Raw genomic sequence first — 17,860 nt, 5'->3', positions numbered from 1 at the left:
AACATTAACACTGCCCTGTATCTGAAGCAGCAACTCATGGAGATTCTTTACCAATTAGTCTGAACTCAGATTTTAAAAGCCAAGAAAACCAGCTGGGAGAATCTTAAGGAACTTATAAATGAAGGCTCCCAAACAAATCACAAGCTGCTCTCACTTGCCAGTTTATAAATGACTCAATCACTTCCACCAAAGACAAGCCTTTAAGCCCCCAAGGTCTATGACTGAGCACTTAATTAAGAGTCAGAACCGAAGTCGGCCAAGAGAGGAGGATGAAACAAGACATCAGTGTAAAGCCAGCCTGGGCTACATAAGGAGTTCCAGGTTACAGCAAGACCCAAGACTGAGGGTTGGGAAGACTGAAAAGAGCAGCTGTGAGATGCACTGTGGGTCATCGCTGCCTTGGTGCCATGATTTTTTTTTTTTTGCCATGATGTATTTTAACTTCATTTAAGTAAATGAATGAAAGTAAATGAATTCACACACCCAGAAAGTAGCATCAGTAGTCACCCTAGTCAGCTTGATCTTCCCAGCCCTATTTCCATCCACAGGGAATCCCTTCAAAAGACACGCTAACATATGGAAGGATGAGCCAGCACAGACTTAAAGCAAACCAGGCAAGCTATAGGTGTAAATACTCCAACAAGAAACAGGCTCACTTACACACAAGGGGCGAGGGCAAGGGAGACACGCGATTTCTTATACTCAAAGGGAAAGTCGTGAAGAACATAAAAAGGCCATGGTGGTTCTAAGAAGGGGGAGAGTGGGCTGTTATATTCTAGACAGAGAGTACTAAGAACTTTTATATTTCTTGAAGACCTTCACCATGAATGCCTGTCATGCTTCTACCCCCTGCTTCTAACACTAAAAAGCTAAAATCTGAAGTTTCTTCTCTCCAGAACTGAATGGGCAGACCCGGACCAGAAGCTAAGCACCCATATAGCAAGCAGCACCAACAAGCTACAGGTACACATATGCATACACCTGCACACACAAACGCATGCATACATGCACAAGTGCGCACACACACACACACACACACACACACGCCCCAACAAGCTACAGGTACACAAATACATACACCTGCACACACAAATGCATGCATACATGCACAAGTGCACACACACACACACACACACACATACACGCCAACAAGCTACAGGTACACAAATACATACACCTGCACACACAAATGCATGCATACATGCATAAGTGCGCACACACACACACACACGCCAACAAGCTACAGGTACACATATACATACACCTGCACACACAAATGCATGCACACACGCACACACCAACAAGCTACAGGTACACATATACATATACCTGCACACACAAATGCATGCATACATGCACAAGCGCACACACGCACACGCCAACAAGCTACAGGTAGACATACATACACCTGCACACACAAACGCATGCATACATGCACAAGTGCACAAACACACACACACACACGCCAACAAGCTACAGGTACACATATACATACACCTGCACACACAAATGCATGCATACATGCACAAGCGTGCACACGCACACCTCAGATGGGACACTACCCAGACTTATCTCAAAAGAGCACCTGGTAAAAAGGCATAGAAGAAAAGCTTATTTTCCAAGGCCTTCAGAAGTTACCATTCTGTTCTGCCTTGAGGTCTCTAAACCAGGTTCTAACACACGGGTCACACTAGAAGATCATCAAAGAATGACATTTTAGGAGACGAAATGAGTCAAAGTAAGGGTGCGGAAGGCTTCCAAATCCACTACTGCACCCTTAGTGGAATGAGCCAAGAGATACGGTATCTACTGGGTAATCTAAGAACTTTTAGGCGCTCACACAGATGTTCCTACTGGTTACACACAAAGCAGGCTTTGCAGAAGCTAGGCTCGAACAGCTAATGACAATTCCACCATGCAGAAGGACAAGCGGGTGCTTCTGAGGAGCTTTGTTCCTTGGTCAGAGCCAACTGTCAGAGGACCAGCTACCACTAACAATGCTAAATCACCAAAGCACCCTGCAGCACTGTCCTGGTGGGAGCCAGCGAAACAGACTCCCAGTGTGTGTGTCCAAAGACCCAGACAGCAAGCTCAGCGAACTCTACGCTTCACATCACAAGTTCCACGTGAGAACAAACACTTCATCACAATTGCACGTCACCCTGAGATGGCTGTAGAAACATCAGATGGTCTAAAAACCCAGCAGAAGGTCTGCGAAGCACGAGGCTGAAGCGGATGCCTCTCACAACGTTACACGGCTACAGGAAAGTTTCCCGAAAGAAACCATAAAGCGAGAACTGCAGTGTTGAACCAGACTCCAGAGATGAAAGAATGGATGCACGCTCCCAACTTTAAAGAGAGCACACAGAATCCTGCAGTGGGCCAGCAGCACAGGAAGAATACAGAGGCCACAAACTGAACCAAAGGTCCCTTGCCAGGTGGTAAGCACACCTCATCCTGGGGCCTGGACCATGATTCCTGGAGGACTACTAGAGTAAGAACTCTCTAGGAGACTAAACCACTCTGTGCTATCAGCAAGCACACAAGTAGCATGAAATCCAAACAGCAATCTGTCAGATGAAGCATGGCTCCCAGCAAGCTAACGTAAAGGTGGCTGCCACTGCCACCTGCCCAGTGGAGCACAAAGAGGCAGAGCTGAAAGAGCACCCTGCAAGTCCCATAGCCCAATCCACCACAGGCAGGCATCCCTCAGAGCAGCAGGCACAAACTCATTGGCAGGACGCATGCACTCTGCTTGGCATCACCTCCCCGTGGAGGGGTCTCATCAGAGTGCCTGCTTCTCACTCAGGATCTCCTATCCACACAGGTGACTACGAAGACACACGGCACCCCTCAAGAGGGGCATAGGAGCTTAAAACCACAACTTTGAGAACACCGATTCCATGTAATGGAATGCACTGTTACTCCAGTCTGATATGACACAATAAAGTCAATTAAGGTTAAATAGATGATTGACAGAAGACAGACAAAGGAAGAAAGGACAGCCCTCAGACTAATCAACTCTATCTATATTTAATCAAGCTTTTTTGGGGGGTGGGGTGGGAGACAGTCTCATGTATCCCAGAATGGCCAGCAATGGCCTAGACAACCTCAGATAACCTTGAATTTCCAGTGCCTCTGCCTCTGCCTCCACCTCCTGAGTGTTGAGATCACAGGCATGTACTATCATGCCTAGTTTTATATGGTGCTGGGGACCAAACTCAAGAGCTTTGTGGGTGTTAGGTAAAGGTCACAGTGTCTTGGGGTAGAGGCCACAGCCTGTCTCGGAGAGCCTGAATTATGGACTGCTTTCAGATATCTGAAACAGTGAAGGAGACATGATTCACTATTCAAATGGTTGGCCATGTGCTGTTCTCCTGTAGCTGCTCAGTAGTTACAACGGCCCATGTGACCCACAGAACCTAGAATGCTGACACCCCCACTTCTTTACGAAAGCTCCTACTGGCTCTTCAATCCATCAGCAGGCTTGCGATTATATATCTATAAACATGGGGTGGTTCCACTTAAAGGAATCAATTACCAGATCATGGATAGGGACCTTAAAGCTCAGAGTCAAGGATCAGACATGCTCACTCCTTACAAAGTCCTGGACCAGAATAGGCGAAAAAACACAGAAGACACACGAGAGAACGTGGTGAGCAGCTGACACGTGGGAGGCATCATATTAGTGTGACTCTCCCTCAAAGCCAACCCTGCAGGTTGCTGCTTGGGACCAGTGGACCCTCTTTAATAAAAGCCTCCAAACTGCTTATCTGATTTTCCAGCTAATAGTAGAAAAGCAAGCACCCCAAACAGCAGAAGGCAAAGGATGGGAGAGAGACCTACAAAGTCACCAGAAACTCTTAAAAGGAATTTTGACTTCCAAAAGGAGCATGCGGAAGGCACTCTGATGCCAAGTCTGTACTTCCTACCCTTCTGGGGAACTCCAGCAGCCACAAGCCCCAAGCCAAGGCTTGGAAGGAGTGCCTTGCGTAACAGAATTTCAACACTGAGAGTACTATGTGCTGACCAGACAGAAACCAGGCACTTGAGCCTCAGGAAGCTGCTAAGCTGGCTATATGTCTTGCTCTCTCCCTTGGAGTAGGAAGGAAATAAAAGCTGCCCAATACTCCTCAGCTTGAACTCAGTGCTGACACAGGCACAGTAAATAACGGTCCAGACACTGACTTGGTTAAGGGAACTTCCAGGGCAGGAGACACCTGATGCTTGGTATTGTTTCCGCTTAAGCCACTTGAGGCATTCAACGAGAACACACTACAGCTTTCATTTCCTCGGCAAATAGCCAAAAAGAACTTAAACTTTTAAAACAAAGTAAAGGACAGAGTGGAGGTGTGGCTCGGTGGTGGGACAGGTGCTTAGTAAGTGTGAGATCCACCCTCAGCACCAAAATGGTAAAAGTAATCTAAGAATGAACTGACTTTGTAATCACAATCCCCTCCCTCGCTATGCCTGTGCCTGCAGAGACTAAAGCACAAAGGTAAACACTGGCTGAGTAAGTAGAGCTCAGTGTGGGTACAGCTCAGAGCTAGAGCACCTGCTTAGAACCCAAGATGCCCAGAGCTCTTCTCCAACACGACTGCTCTCTAAACATCAATCAGATGCACAGCAACTACCATTCATTGGTCTAGTAATAAAGGATTAAAATTTGAAAATGTGCAGCCCCTCTCCTAGAATCAAGCTGTCCAATCCAAGTCTAGTATTTTTATTTCTGTTGCTCGGGTGAGTAAAAACTTCCCCAGGAACCACTCAGGTCTTGGACTAGAAAAGATCATGTGCCAGTGTCTACCGTACACCCCGCTAAATCCGATTGTCACACTCAGCTGCAGGGCAAAGGGCCCCTAGGGCCAAGCCTACATTTAGAAGGCAGAGTAATTCACCAATGGACCCCGGCTCTGCCAAAATGTACAAAAATAAAAATACATACCTTACCTTCTTCACAGACCTAAGTTTGTGCAGGAAAAATGTCAGAGAAATGACAAGAGACTACCAACTAAATCTCAGTCTGAGATTACATTCTAAAAAATATAAAAGTACCAGTCCCTGGTACTTTTAGCGCAGGGGAAAAATAAATAAAATAAGCAAACAGTAGTTGTCAAATGTAGGGATAATCTCTTGTGGACTGTGAGCACATGAGGAAAATTAAAAAAATAAAAAATTCCCCTGTCAATCAACAGCTGAATGGCCAATGACAATGCAGAATAGGCAGATCTCCGGAAAAGAGAGGCTAGAGGCGCGCTCTAGTGAGAACCAGGGAAAGAGGGGCTTCACCATGAGCATTTGCTATGAGATGGTCACCATGGGAGTCGCCAAGAGGATACCAATAGTGCAGGAGCAACCAGGGCAAGACTAAGTTGGCAAGTGCAGGCAGCCACAGACAGGTTAGAGCAGGGTTAGAATAGATGGGCATCTACCTAGCTGCAGTGCGAGCAGCTATTTAATATACAGGTCTCCCTAACTTTATTTGAGAATTCAAACACACATTGAAAAAGTCAGAAATCACTTTGCAGTCAAATACAGTAGTCATTCTAGTGTTACACTTCTCTGCTGAGCCTAGAGCCGTACAGTACTAGGAAAGACACCGTTCCACTGGGACAGGTCACCCAGCCCCAAACTCTTAAGAGCAGAACCAGAACATACCGCAAGATCCCGGAAAGGGAGAGAATAAACTTCAGCATAAAACTTCCAGGGAAACAAACTATTCTAATTAAAATACTTTGCTAATGAATGCTGTTACGAGGTCAATGGGTTTTATAAGTGAAGGACTTGAAGCAATCTCAAGTGTCACAGAGGAAGGCGGGGAGTAAGAATATAATACTATATGCAGTGCCAACCTCCTAAGGGAGAACATGACAAAGAAAGATGGTTAAGATGCTCAGTGTCAAACCAAAGCTCTCAACGCCATTTCAAACCAGAAGCAAGACACATTGCCAGCAATGTCCCAGTAACCTTCAGAGACTATCCAATCTATAATAAACCTGTGGAAAAACTGGCTTCAGCACCAACTCCTGACAGCCTACTGACAAATGATGCAACAGGTACCTTTAATACTAAACCAAAGAATGAGCAAGAGACAGGGGCAGGAAACGTAGCTGTGGACAGTCATTTACTCCCTCTTCACTCCCAGCCCTGTCAAGGAGGCGATTCCCATCCCAGACCTTTGCACAGGCTATCCCAGCCACATCACAACTGAACTTAAGAAAACCCTTTCTCCAGGTGATCTGAACACCCACACACCAGAAAACCACACTTTTCCAACATTTCCAAATCTAAGATTCTCAAAGTACAACCAAGACTTTTGACTTGAGAATCTTAACTCAATTAACTCAATTCGTGGCCATAGGTTCATCCGCTCACTCTCAGGCACTTTGTCAAAATGTTAGGTCACATGCAATGAATGGTCCTTCAAGGGCCAGTGGTTTCAAAAAATCTGAGCCTTGTGATTAGGGCTAAATGGGGAAAACAAATATGCCTTGGTGATCAGTGAGACACTTCACCAGGCTAGCTAACGGACAGGGAAAGCTCCCCCAGACATGCATGGGAGCCTTATTTGGATTCAAGCATGCACACACGCACTACACTCATGGAAAACATCTGTATATTTCAACAACTAACACCACTGTCTAATAACTTCCTGACCCAAGGGATAGTCTACACCACCTTGTGGGGCACAGGAAACTCTGCTTCTATCTGTGCACTCCCATGGTTGCTTCCCTGTCTCCTCCAAGCCTCTGGGCTAAGCAAGCTTTGTTTCTCAATGACAACTCAGTATACTTCCAGTCTTATCTGTTACCACTTGGGACGATTGTCCCTGTCCACTATGCAACCACAGTGACTACAGAGTAAAGTAATTTTTCAGAGTACAGAGCTCCAAGTGGTGGAAGGAGACAGGCTACCCCTGCCCCCTTTGGCTATGCTGGGGACTGAATCCAGAGCTTCAGGCCATGTAGGCAAACAGCTCCAGCATCACTTAGCTACAGTCCTGCCCTTGCTTTTTCTGACAGCTGAAATCCCTGCTACGAAGAAGCAGCATGGGACTCTAAAGGAGAACAAAATTAAAGTCTACTACACATTCTGGGAACTCCGAAAGCACAGACATAAAGACTTGGGCAAACCTGGGATATTAGCGAGAAACTATATTTGTTCTAAAAGATGAAATTCAAGGTCAAATACATTTACAAAAATATACAAGCTTTATAAAGGGCATAAAACAGCAAACATTCAAAAAGTGTTTTAAATTGACTGTACTTGATGAGAGAATGCTGGACTCTGGGGCAGAATCTCAGGGGCAGAGCTATATATTCATATGCAGGCAACCAAGGTACAACTAACGTGTGATTCCATAGTCTCAAGGGGCCACTTCTGTCTTTTAAGACAGGTCTGAATCTAAGGTGAGTATAAACCTCTACTTGCTTCTAAGTAGACATAATACATGCCCCCCTCACACACGTTTTTCAGTTTTCTGTGATAATACCCTTGGTCAATAGTTGTCCTACAATACTAAACATAATGAAGATTTTTAAACATGTAAAAAAAGTTATAGTAAACGAGACTAAAAGCTTTGTGGTAAGAAAGACTAAAAATTCTGAACTGCAGAGATCACCTCGACTGCAGATGTGATCAACTACTAAAAGAAATCCCCAACGTGAACTAAGTTATGGTCAATAAACCCTTCCTTTCTCCAAATACAGTCCATTCTATGGACTTTTAACTAGTGTAGTCTAACCGACAATGAATCACTTTCAAGATTCTGTCTTGAAAGGCACTAACTATCCTGAAGCTACAAGCAGTGAGAGAGGTACCTCCTCCACCGCAGGTATTCTAAAAAGAACTCCACCTAAGGGAGCCCTTTGAGGAAGAACCCCACAAACTGTCCCAGGAATGAGGACCTCAGGTCTTCTTCCACTTTCCTAAAAGTGGAGCTCCGTCGCCAAACCTAAACATTTCACAAAAGGAAATTTTAAATTCCCCACAGGCTCGGGTCAACAAAGGGCAGAAAACCTTCGCCACCACGTTTCTAGAAAGCAAGCCATCTAAAGATAAAGATGCCTTAAATGGGTCTCCCAGAGATGATGAGCTCTAGCCGGTTTCGAAGGCACATTTAAATTGCCCGCTTTTTTGTTGTTGTTTGCTCACAGCAATTCACAGCGCCGAGAGTGCGGCCGCCCCCGCGCGCCCAGAAGGGGGAGCCCGGGTGTGAAGCCCGAGCCGGGAGCGAGGATGCGGAGCCCGGAAAGCCTTGGGCCGCAGAGGCGGTCACAGAGTGAGGGTCTCGGGTGGGGGGGCTGAGGGGCACCTGGGGCCAGGAAAGAAGAAGAGGTCGGAATGGGAGGCCCTCGACCCGGGACTGGGAGGTCGGAAGTGGGGAGGGAGGCCCGCACGGGGAAGCTCTAGGGGCCGGAAAGTGGGGGAAATGTGGGGGATGGGAGAGAAAGGGACCTCCACTAAAAAGGGGTGCAGGGCCCGAAGGCTGGAGAAGGACGGGTGGGGTGGGGAAACAAGCTGGAGGCCAGGGGTGGGGCCGCGAACCGCGGGCATCCCGGCCGCCCGCCCGGCGCAGGGCCCGGCTCGGCGCGGCGCCGCCCCCTCGCGCTCCCGCTCCTCCCGAGGCGACAGGAACAACAGCGCGGGAGGAGGGGAAAGTAACTCCGGCCCCGGTGCGGGGATGACACCGCCTCCCCGCGGCGCAGCCGGCCTCGCGCCCGCGCCGCCGCCCTCGGCGTTTGAAAGTGGCCACCCCCCGCCGCCGCTCCCGCCCGCCGCCACCAGCTGCACCAATCCGCTCGGCCCCAGTTGCAAATCAAACGCTCCCTCGCGTCCGCACGCCACTTGCGCCGCTGCAAACGGCTACGCCGTCCCTCCCCGGCCTCCCCGCGGGCCCGGGGAGCAGCACAGCGGCGGAGGAGCAACGCGGCGGGCTCGGCTCGCGCTCCCGCCCCCAGACAGTTCTGGAAACTGTGGATCACCTCTGTCACAGGAAGCCATCCGGCGCGCAGGGCGGCGCGCAAGCAACAAACAAACGCCTGCGGCCGCCGCGACGCGGGAACGGGGACGGCGACGGGCGGCGGCCACCCCGCGCCGCGGGCTTTGTGCGGGACTCCGGCGTGGGGACGGGGCCGGGCCACCCCCGCGCGGACCCGGAGCGCCTGGGACCGTTAGGCGACGCTCGGGCAGCGACGAGGAGCCGCCTTGGGGCCGCCGCCCGGCCCCGTCTCTGCGCCCGCCGCCTCTCGCCTGTACGGGAGGGCGGGCTGCAAAAGTTGGCCCCGGGGCCAACCAGCACCTGCCCACGTGCCGCGTAGGCTCGTGCCCCGGCGTACCCAGTCCCTTCCCCCGCCGCCCGCGAGCGCCAGGTCACCTATTACCGGTGGGAGGGGAGCCCGGCTGCTATTTAAACGCCCGCGGAAGTTGAGGCACCCCCACCGGCGGTGCTGTGCACCTGCCTCCCGCCGCCGCGCTCCGCCACTTTGAGCAGCAGCGGCGTCCTCAGCCCCGCCTCCTGCCCGAAGGCGGGCGGGGAGGGGGGCTGGGGGGGGCGGGTAGGAGGTGGAAGGTATCGAATTTCTCCAGCAAATGGGACCGTTCCGAAAGGATTCGGTTCTCCGGTCAACATTCCACATTCCATCCCTCTCCCGCAATTGCAAGCCTACGCCGAGCCGAGCCGACCCGGAAAGCCTACTGGCTACCGAACAACAGCACCCAACTCGCAAACACACTCACAGGCACCAGACACGTGCACGGGAAGGTTTTGCAACTTGCAGTCCCGGGGTGCACACTGCATGTGCATGTGCTCGGAAGGGAGCCGGGAGACCCAGAGACCCCACCCCCACAATTTGCAGATGGTGCCAAAGGTTGCAATCTGCAATCCGTTTTTAAGTTCACGATTAATATAGGTACTTTGCTCTACCGATGAAGTCCTTCCCAATTTCACCGATGAAGTCTTTTACACTTTACAAGCCGTCTCGCTGGAAGTAAAAGGTCTCATCATTGGAAACCCATTCTAGAAACATCTAATTGCCAAGCTGTCCCTTCATCCCCTTCTCACTGCCCTTGAATTGATGCAATGAATATTTTGGACATGTGGTGACGCGGTGACAAGAACCAGGGCTGCGTCTACTTCACACAGATGTACCCCCTTACACCTATGTTTGGAAAAATATACCCTCACAGCCTCCTTCCCCCACACACACTGTCAAACACTCTGGAAACATATATGTACGCGAACCTGCGCTCTGCCATTGCCATCTGTCTACCAAGTTGCTACTATGCTTTCCACTTTCATGCAGCCTAAAGCACTTTGGCTTTTTTTTTTTTTTAATGTATAAACTAAACTGGGTTTCTGCTGCTGAAAACGTTGGATGAATCACCTGAAAAACCTCATGTTCTTCGTACATTTAAAAGGAAAAGCTCTAAACCTTCGCCCTCCTCCGATTGAAAATAATCGGAATAGAACTTACTGATCCGACACCGATCAATTCTCGGGCTCCGCGGCCATCCCGGCCTCGTCGCCGGCCCCCACCCGGCGATGCCCAAGTTGCTGGTGGGATAGTGCCGCGGCGCGGGCAGCCGCCTCCTCCCTCCGCGCTACAGATCCACAGCCCAATCTTTTGGCGCCATATTAATGACGTACTATATTATTTCCACTAGGCAGCGACCTTCGGCATTACATTACTCCCGAGAACTCCCGAGCGAAGCAACAAAACCATCAAATATGGCTGAGCCTCTCGGCTCGTCCTGCAGCCGCCGCGGCCGCGGCCTGAGACGCGCACCCCGACCCGCGCGCCCCCGCGCCTCCGCCCCCGCGTACCTGCTGCGCACGGGCTGGGCCTCCGCGGGCTGCGCGCCGCGCCGCATGGGTCCGGGCCACCGAGGCCGCGCGGGGAGCCGGGCGGGCCCCTGCTGTCGCCCGCGCGCTCGGCCGGCCCGGCGCGCCCAGGCCCTCCCGGTAGGGCGTGCGGCTGGCGGCGGAGGAAGCGCGGGGACGCAGACTCATTTCTGGGTCACTGCTGCCACAGGGGGGAGCACTTTAATCCCCAGCCAAGAGGAGAGGAAAGGAGAGGGTGGGGACGGTGGGGCGGGGAGCCGCTGGTAGGGGCTCGCTCCCGTTAACTCTTGGGGTCCTGACTGCAGCCAGAAGGGCTCTCCCCACCGACCCAACCGACCCACCCGGGAGCCGGCAAACCCTCCAGGTGTCCCCTAGGAGAATGAAGGTTTATGAAATCACCCCCTCCAAAACTGCTGTCCCAGTTCCAACTCGGGGCGACATGCAGAAAAGCATTTCTTGCAAATTAGTTTTAAATCAGGTCGATTAAAAAACGTGGATATTAAATCCAATAGTTTGGGTTAAATGTTTTTGTTTTTAGGCTGAATAAGAAAATAGCTGGTTTTGTAGTAACACTTTTGAAGGAGTTACGAATTGGAATGACAGTTTTAAGCACAAACAATCTAATTCTGGGAGGGGGAACTCCAGCTTTACCGAAATTTGTATTGAACTCATTGCAAATTAACATCAATCCACTAAAAGACGCCATCTTCTGTAAAATATCTTTACTTTTATGTTAGAGTGTTCTTGTCGGAAATGGACATTTTTCTCCTTCAAAATAGGACTGAGACTAATGCTAAAACTCGGAACTTTAGCATAAAAGCGATCACTAGATTCATGTTGATACATATTTGTAAAAAATGAGTGGTTGTTGGTTTTTCACATACTAAAAACTAACTTTTATATGGAGAATAATTATTTTCATGGGGTCCCCAAGGAAATACATGTCTATTACATTCAACATCCAAAGGGGGAAATACACATTAAAACTCCCATTTAGAAAATAAGAACAATTATTATTAATTACGAAATCAGACATTGAACCCAAAAGACAAGATTATGCATTGGGACCATGATTCTGTATAAAGCAAGTTTGATTCACACAGACATCATAGTCTGATAAATGGGAGAATAAACCTAACTGTGCCTTTCAATTATTTTTCAGGAAACAAAGCCAAGCAGCAGAAATCCTAAATGTATGTGCTCTTTCTCCCTCTCCCATTTCCTTAACAAGGAACTTAAAGACTCCCTGGCAAGATCTTTGCTGTGCTCACTCAGTCCTGCTCAGAACAGGTGATGTGCCAAATGATGGGTGGTGTGGAACCCTTTCTAGTTCTGTGTGATCTACAGTTCTCACACACACACACACACACACACACACACACACACACACACACACGAGGGGGGAGGGGGAGAGAGAGAGAAATGAGGGAACCCAATGGGAATACAAGAGCAGGCTTTCAAAAGAGAGGTCTCTCCCTTACAAACTGATTGCACCCATTCTAACTTCCAACCAGCCTTTATTCATTCTACCTTAAATAAGTACTTTTTAAAATCCTCTGTTTTAGGGCCTGGAGGTATATAGCCCAACATGAAGAGCACTTGCTCTTGCAGAAGACCGGGGTTGTTTCCATCAGCCACATACAACCAGTTCCTTTCTGATCTGGGAAAGGCACTGCCATGGTTTGCCTCTCAGCAGCAGAGCCAAGGATAAGTGTGCAAGTGTGAAACTTGACAATGAGAAAAAAACCTCCCCAACAACATCGCCTGACCTCCATGGATATCAGGCTCATACCTCATTCCCTCACACCATACACATAAGATAAACAAATCCAAGACTATGTTTAAAATAAAATAAAATAAAACCACTGTTTTGCATGCTTGTCTGTTTTCCTGACAAGTCTTTTGCCTAAAACATCCAGCAAATAAAAAGCAATGTATGTTAAATTAGTGGAGCACAAAAGAAATGTAAAATGGTGCACATTCTCCTCACAATACAGAGTCTATGTCCTCTCAATTCTGACACAGATTAAGAATATTGGTCAAGGCCAGGCAGTGGTGGCGCACGCCTTTAATCCCAGCACTTGGGAGGCAGAAGCAGGCAGATATCTGAGTTTGAGGCCAGCCTGGTCTACAGAGTGAGTTCCAAGACAGCCAGGGCTATACAGAGAAACCAATTTAAAAAAAAAAAAAGAATATTGACCAATAGCTCCTCTGAATATATGTTGTGGCTGTGTTCTTGAAGTATTCTAACAGTGGGAGCGGGGACTGTCGCTTACTCTTTTACCTGCTTGTGGAACCCTTCTACGGTTGCCTCATCCAGCCTTGATATGAGGGTTTGTCCCTGATCTTACTCTAACTTTTTTTGGGGGGGGTTGTTTTTTTGTTTGTGGGTTTTTTGTTTGTGGGTTTTTTTCTTTGTTGTTGCTTTGTGTGGTTTTTTTTTTTTTTTTTTTTTTTTTTTTGGTTTTTTGTTGTTTGTTGTTTTTTTGTTTTGTTTTGGTTTTTGGTTTTTTAAGACAGTGTTTGGAGACAGTCTGTATAGCCCTGACTGTCCTGGAACTCAGAAATCCGCCTGCCTCTGCCTCCCAAGTGCTAGGATTAAAGGTGCCTGCCACCACCACCCTGCTTACTATAACTTGTTATGCCCGCCACCACTGCCCTGCCTACTATAACTTGTTATGCCCGCCACCACTGCCCTGCCTATTGTAACTTGTTAAGCCCGCCACCACTGCCCTGCCTATTGTAATTTGTTATGCCACATTTGGTTGAGATCCCTGAGAGGCATGCTCTTTTCTGAAGGGAAACAGAAGAAAAGGAGATCTAAGGGAGAGGGGGTGGCAGGGGAGAGAGACTGGGAGGAAGAGGGAGGAGAAACTGCATTTTAATGGAGATATAATATATGGAGAATTAACTATCTGGGTTTTTTTTAAAAAAAAAAAATAAAAGAATATTAGTCATGGGCTGAGAATGAAGCTGGAGCATTTGCCTAAGCAAGCAGGAAGCCCAGGATTTGATCCCCCAGGAGCACAAGGAAGAGGAGAAGGAAGAAGAGGGGAGAGGAGGAAAGAGAAGGGGAGGAAAGGAGAAAGAAGGGGAGGGGAGAAGAGGGGAGGAAGGGGGAGAAGAGAAGGGAGAAGAGGAAGGAAGAAGGGAGGAAGAAAGGGTAGGAGGGAGGGTAGGAGGAGGCAGGGAAGAAAGGTGTGCTGGTACACATCTTCAGACCTGGAATTTGGGAGAGGGGCAGAATGACCAAGAGTTTGAGACTAGCCTGGGATACTCAAGTGAGGCTGTTCCTTAGGTTGTAAATAGCCCTGGCCCTGAAGTAGGAGACTCCCTCCCCACCCCAGCCACTCTGAGACTCAGGACTAAACTCTTGGAACCCTGTTTTCTCCCCTGAGATTATAAGATGACATCTAAAAGTCTCTTTCCTCATTAACACTTGAGGATTTGGCTGTTGTCTTTATTTTGAGCCAGGGTCGCACTATGTAGAGATGGGTGACCTGAATCTCAGAGATCCACCTGTCTCTGCTTCCCCGCCCTGGGATTAGAGCTATCTCCAACACAGCTGCATAATTTTATTGCTATTCAAACTTACAGAAGTGACGCTCTTTGAAGGGATGGAGCACAACTGGAATCCACCAAGAACAGGAAAGAAACATTTAGTCGTTCATGGTCTGAGTTGGCATTTCTTAAAATAATAGACATCTTTTGCCATCATCCCACAAGTGGAACTTACATACAACCAGTTCCTTTCTGATCTGGGAAAGGCAATGCCATGGTTTGCCTCTCGGCAGCAGAGCCAAGGATAAGTGTGCAAGTGTGAAACTTGACAATAAGAAAAAAACTCTCATTCCTCCCTGTCACTCTCCCCTTGCCAAACCATTCCGATCACCATTTCCTTGTCTCTGCAACATTCTGTTATTTCCCACTGTGCTATCAGAGATGGAAGGGTGTTCAAGAAAATTGCTTCAAAGTAGTGTGGTGGAAACCCCGAGCCGCTCGCTCCTTTCCTAACAGCTCCATTTCCATGTGGTAATTACAATGCCGTCCATATCCCCCTTTGCATTCAGCTCTGGTCAAACATAGTTCGGCCATGTTCTTCCATATTAATGAATTTTTAACAAAATAAAAACTTGGCTATTTGTATTTGTATTTGTATTTGTATTTGTGGCGTAGAAACCATACTTAATCCTCTGAACATTCACTGGGTTATGTCACTTGTGCATTTCTCCTCACATAAAGAATTGAAAGACCTTGGCAAGAGGATAAATTGTTTATATTTCACGATGATACAGCTTGGTGGCAGAGCTTGTGCCTAGCACTCACAAGGCCCTGGGTTCAATTTCTCGTAGAGAAAGCATTGCTTGTATTTGAAATGAAAGGATTCCTATAGTCATTCCTTTGGGGAGGTGGATGAGAACGTGGAGCTGGCAGGCCTGCTGCCGGTTGGTATGTATGTATATATGTACGTATGTATGGTGACATACAGAATTTTTTTCCCACAAGGTCAGTCTTAGAATGGTTGAAGTTTATCAAACGGTTATTTGTTTTTGTTGTTGTTTTTCAATTTAAATTTTATTTGTATCCTAAATAAAGTGTTATCAAAGTGATTTTTAAGAATAATCGTCACTACTGTATGAGTGCCAAGGACCATGCTGTTAACCTGTTTGGATTCTGTCACATGGAGGAACGCTCTGTTTCACAACATGTTCTTCCACATTAATGGATTTTTAACAAAATAAAAACCTGTATACTTGTATCTGTATCTGTGGTATAGAAATCATAGAAGTCATGTGTATTGAATTCTTAACAAATTAAGAACCATCTTTAGTTCCTGCCTAATACTTAGGAGGAGAGATGGTGGGTTAGAGATTGGACTAGAGCTCCCCTGCTGGGGTAAGAGATGAAGTCACTATTCCTGAATAGCCTATGACCCCTTCACATAAGTGGTGACAGTTTCCAATCCATGGAATGGACCAGTAACTCCAAAACCCACCCAGGACACATGTGTCGGCCTTTGTACCGACTACGGTTTCTTCCCCCACTCCTGCCCCCATCCTCGCCCCCACGAGGTTCCTCCTTTTCTCTGTTGTCTTTGTCTTTTGATAACTCTGTTGTGGTTTTGGTTGCTTTAATTCTGCCGTGCTTCATAGTTTTAATATAATGTATCAAAGAGAAATAAGTCTGAAAAGGGAGAAGACGTGAACAACTTAATCCATCCAGGTGGGAATGTCCAAGACTGAGGAGGTTCAAAGTAAGAAAAACATCCATTATCTATAAACTCCATAGGACTTTGAAACTAAAGGAATACGAAATAAGCATTCAATCCTAGACATAACTTCTGTAAACTGCCACATTTCTGTTTTCCCTGTCATTTTCCTGAAATTGGAATGAAGCCAAACATTACATCTTATAACCGTGCTTTTTGCCTACAGTATTCATTTCTGTTCATCAGGTTTTTTTTCCCATGTGGTGTATTATCTTCGGGTCTTTGGCCACCTCTGTTCATATTTTTCTATGCTGGACACTTCACACTCCCTGGCCCTCGTCAACTTGTAGAAATGTCTGGCATTTTTACCACCAAGCTCAACTGTCTGCCTATTTGTTAAACACTTTTAAGACTTCCAGAACCTTCGCGTGCCTCCCCACTTTTCTTTTTATCTGAGAACCAACTCTGGCCTTCAATCCAGCCTTATCCAAATACCAGAAAAGTTGTAGTTAAAAAGACAATCTCTAACCAACCCCGGGGCAGCAGCACGGAGGACTCGGTAGAAACCCATTCTTGTTGGCCCCGCCTCAGACATGAAGATTTAGGAAGTAAAAATCCAACCACCTACACGGTCAAAAACCTTTCGGGAATTCTAACCCAGTGGTGGCTCAAAAATCATGTTGTGAAGCCCAGGCATGGAAGTATCCACCAGTTATTCTAGCCCTTGGGAGGCCGAGGCACCGGGATCTGGAGTTGGGAGCCACACTGACCTACAACGGAAATAACCGCTTGTGTAATTCCTGTCCCCTCCCCTCATGCTCCGAGTGCTTTCCCAACCGGTTAGTCTACTCCTGGAGGAAAATGGCGGTCTCATAGTCACTCACCAACCCCAACCTCACTCAGGGTAGAACCTGGGGCCTTGCCTATGTTAAACAAGCAAGCGCTCTACCTCTGGACTACATTATCAGCTGTTTTTATATTTGCTTTTGAAACAGGGTCTCATTAAGTTGATGCGGGTCTGTAGTTCAGGCCCCGAATTTACAATCCTGCCTCTACGGAAGCTGAGATTATAGGACTATACCACAAGAGTCAGACAAATATTAATTCTATCTGAACTTGGCGACTTGAGGGTGAAGAATGAAGGGCTGGCCAGGCGGGCATGGGAGTCGGAGCCCCTTGCAGTTACCAGGTTCGAGATGATGGAGGTCTGACGTGGAAGCGGTCATAGTTGGGAGTCCGAAGGCAAACCAGCCTAGAAAAGGGTGTGGCCAGCTGCTTCAACTCGACCAGTTCCTCCCGGTCCCTGGAGGGGACAATGGGAGGCCCCAAAGGGGATCCTGGGTCATTGCAAGGGTGCACACAGGGAAAAGCAGGAGAGCAGGGCCCAAGCAGAGACCTCCACATAGTGGTCCCCTCCTCCCACAGGTCAGGATCCCACGGGGTCTCCTGGGATCCTTTTGAGTAGTCGCCCCCAAGATCTTTTAGGCCATTACCTGAGAGCTCCATTTTTCTTCCACATTATACCTTAAATGTATGAGCCCACCAAATTAGCAAATGAGAAAAACAATACAGGTTTTCATTTTCCTGAAGAAGAGCTAGCTAGGAGTTGGGAGATAAAGAAAAGCTGTAAGGGTAGGCAGGTCCACCCACTTACTTGAATGTTAGTGAAGCAAAGGATCCCAAGTCTTGGTATGACGGTCCCACAATTCACACGTGTGTGTGTGTGTGTGTGTGTGTGTGTGTGTGTGTGTGTGTGTGCGCGCGCGCGCCCGTGTGTGTGCGCGCGCGCGCCCGTGTGCGCGCGTGTG

The 17,860-nt window shown here is 48.0% G+C and overlaps 1 protein-coding gene and 1 long non-coding RNA gene across 7 annotated transcripts in view; one reads left to right on the top strand and one right to left on the bottom strand.

Annotated features, from left to right (window-relative positions):
* Jade1 (jade family PHD finger 1) overlaps positions 1-17,860 on the bottom strand; it is a 61,584-nt gene that overhangs the window by 42,527 nt on the left and 1,197 nt on the right. Inside the window, exon 1 of one of the 6 annotated variants that reach the window (XM_031376699.1) lies at positions 10,826-11,004. The exons of 1 other annotated variant lie outside the window; for it this stretch is intronic. Coding sequence is in view for 1 of the 5 variants with exons in the window: in XM_031376698.1 (XP_031232558.1) it covers positions 8,985-9,003 (19 nt within the window). In the remaining 4 variants the exon portion in view is untranslated. Of the gene's footprint in view, positions 1-8,984; positions 9,078-9,376; positions 9,503-10,475; positions 10,771-10,825; positions 11,005-17,860 lie in introns of those variants that run through there. 4 more of the 6 variants (XM_031376700.1, XM_031376701.1, XM_031376703.1 and 1 more) reach the window with 4 other exon arrangements.
* LOC116095142 lies at positions 8,150-12,718 on the top strand. Its single transcript, XR_004120466.1, has 3 exons — positions 8,150-8,281; positions 12,006-12,133; positions 12,409-12,718. It is a non-coding gene; the product is annotated as an uncharacterized LOC116095142 (long non-coding RNA).

Source organism: Mastomys coucha, unplaced genomic scaffold (assembly GCF_008632895.1).
Source record: "Mastomys coucha isolate ucsf_1 unplaced genomic scaffold, UCSF_Mcou_1 pScaffold17, whole genome shotgun sequence".
Classification (NCBI taxonomy): Eukaryota; Metazoa; Chordata; class Mammalia; order Rodentia; family Muridae; genus Mastomys; species Mastomys coucha.
Note: the sequence above shows the minus strand (reverse complement) of the source record. Positions and strands in the feature narration are given on the sequence as shown.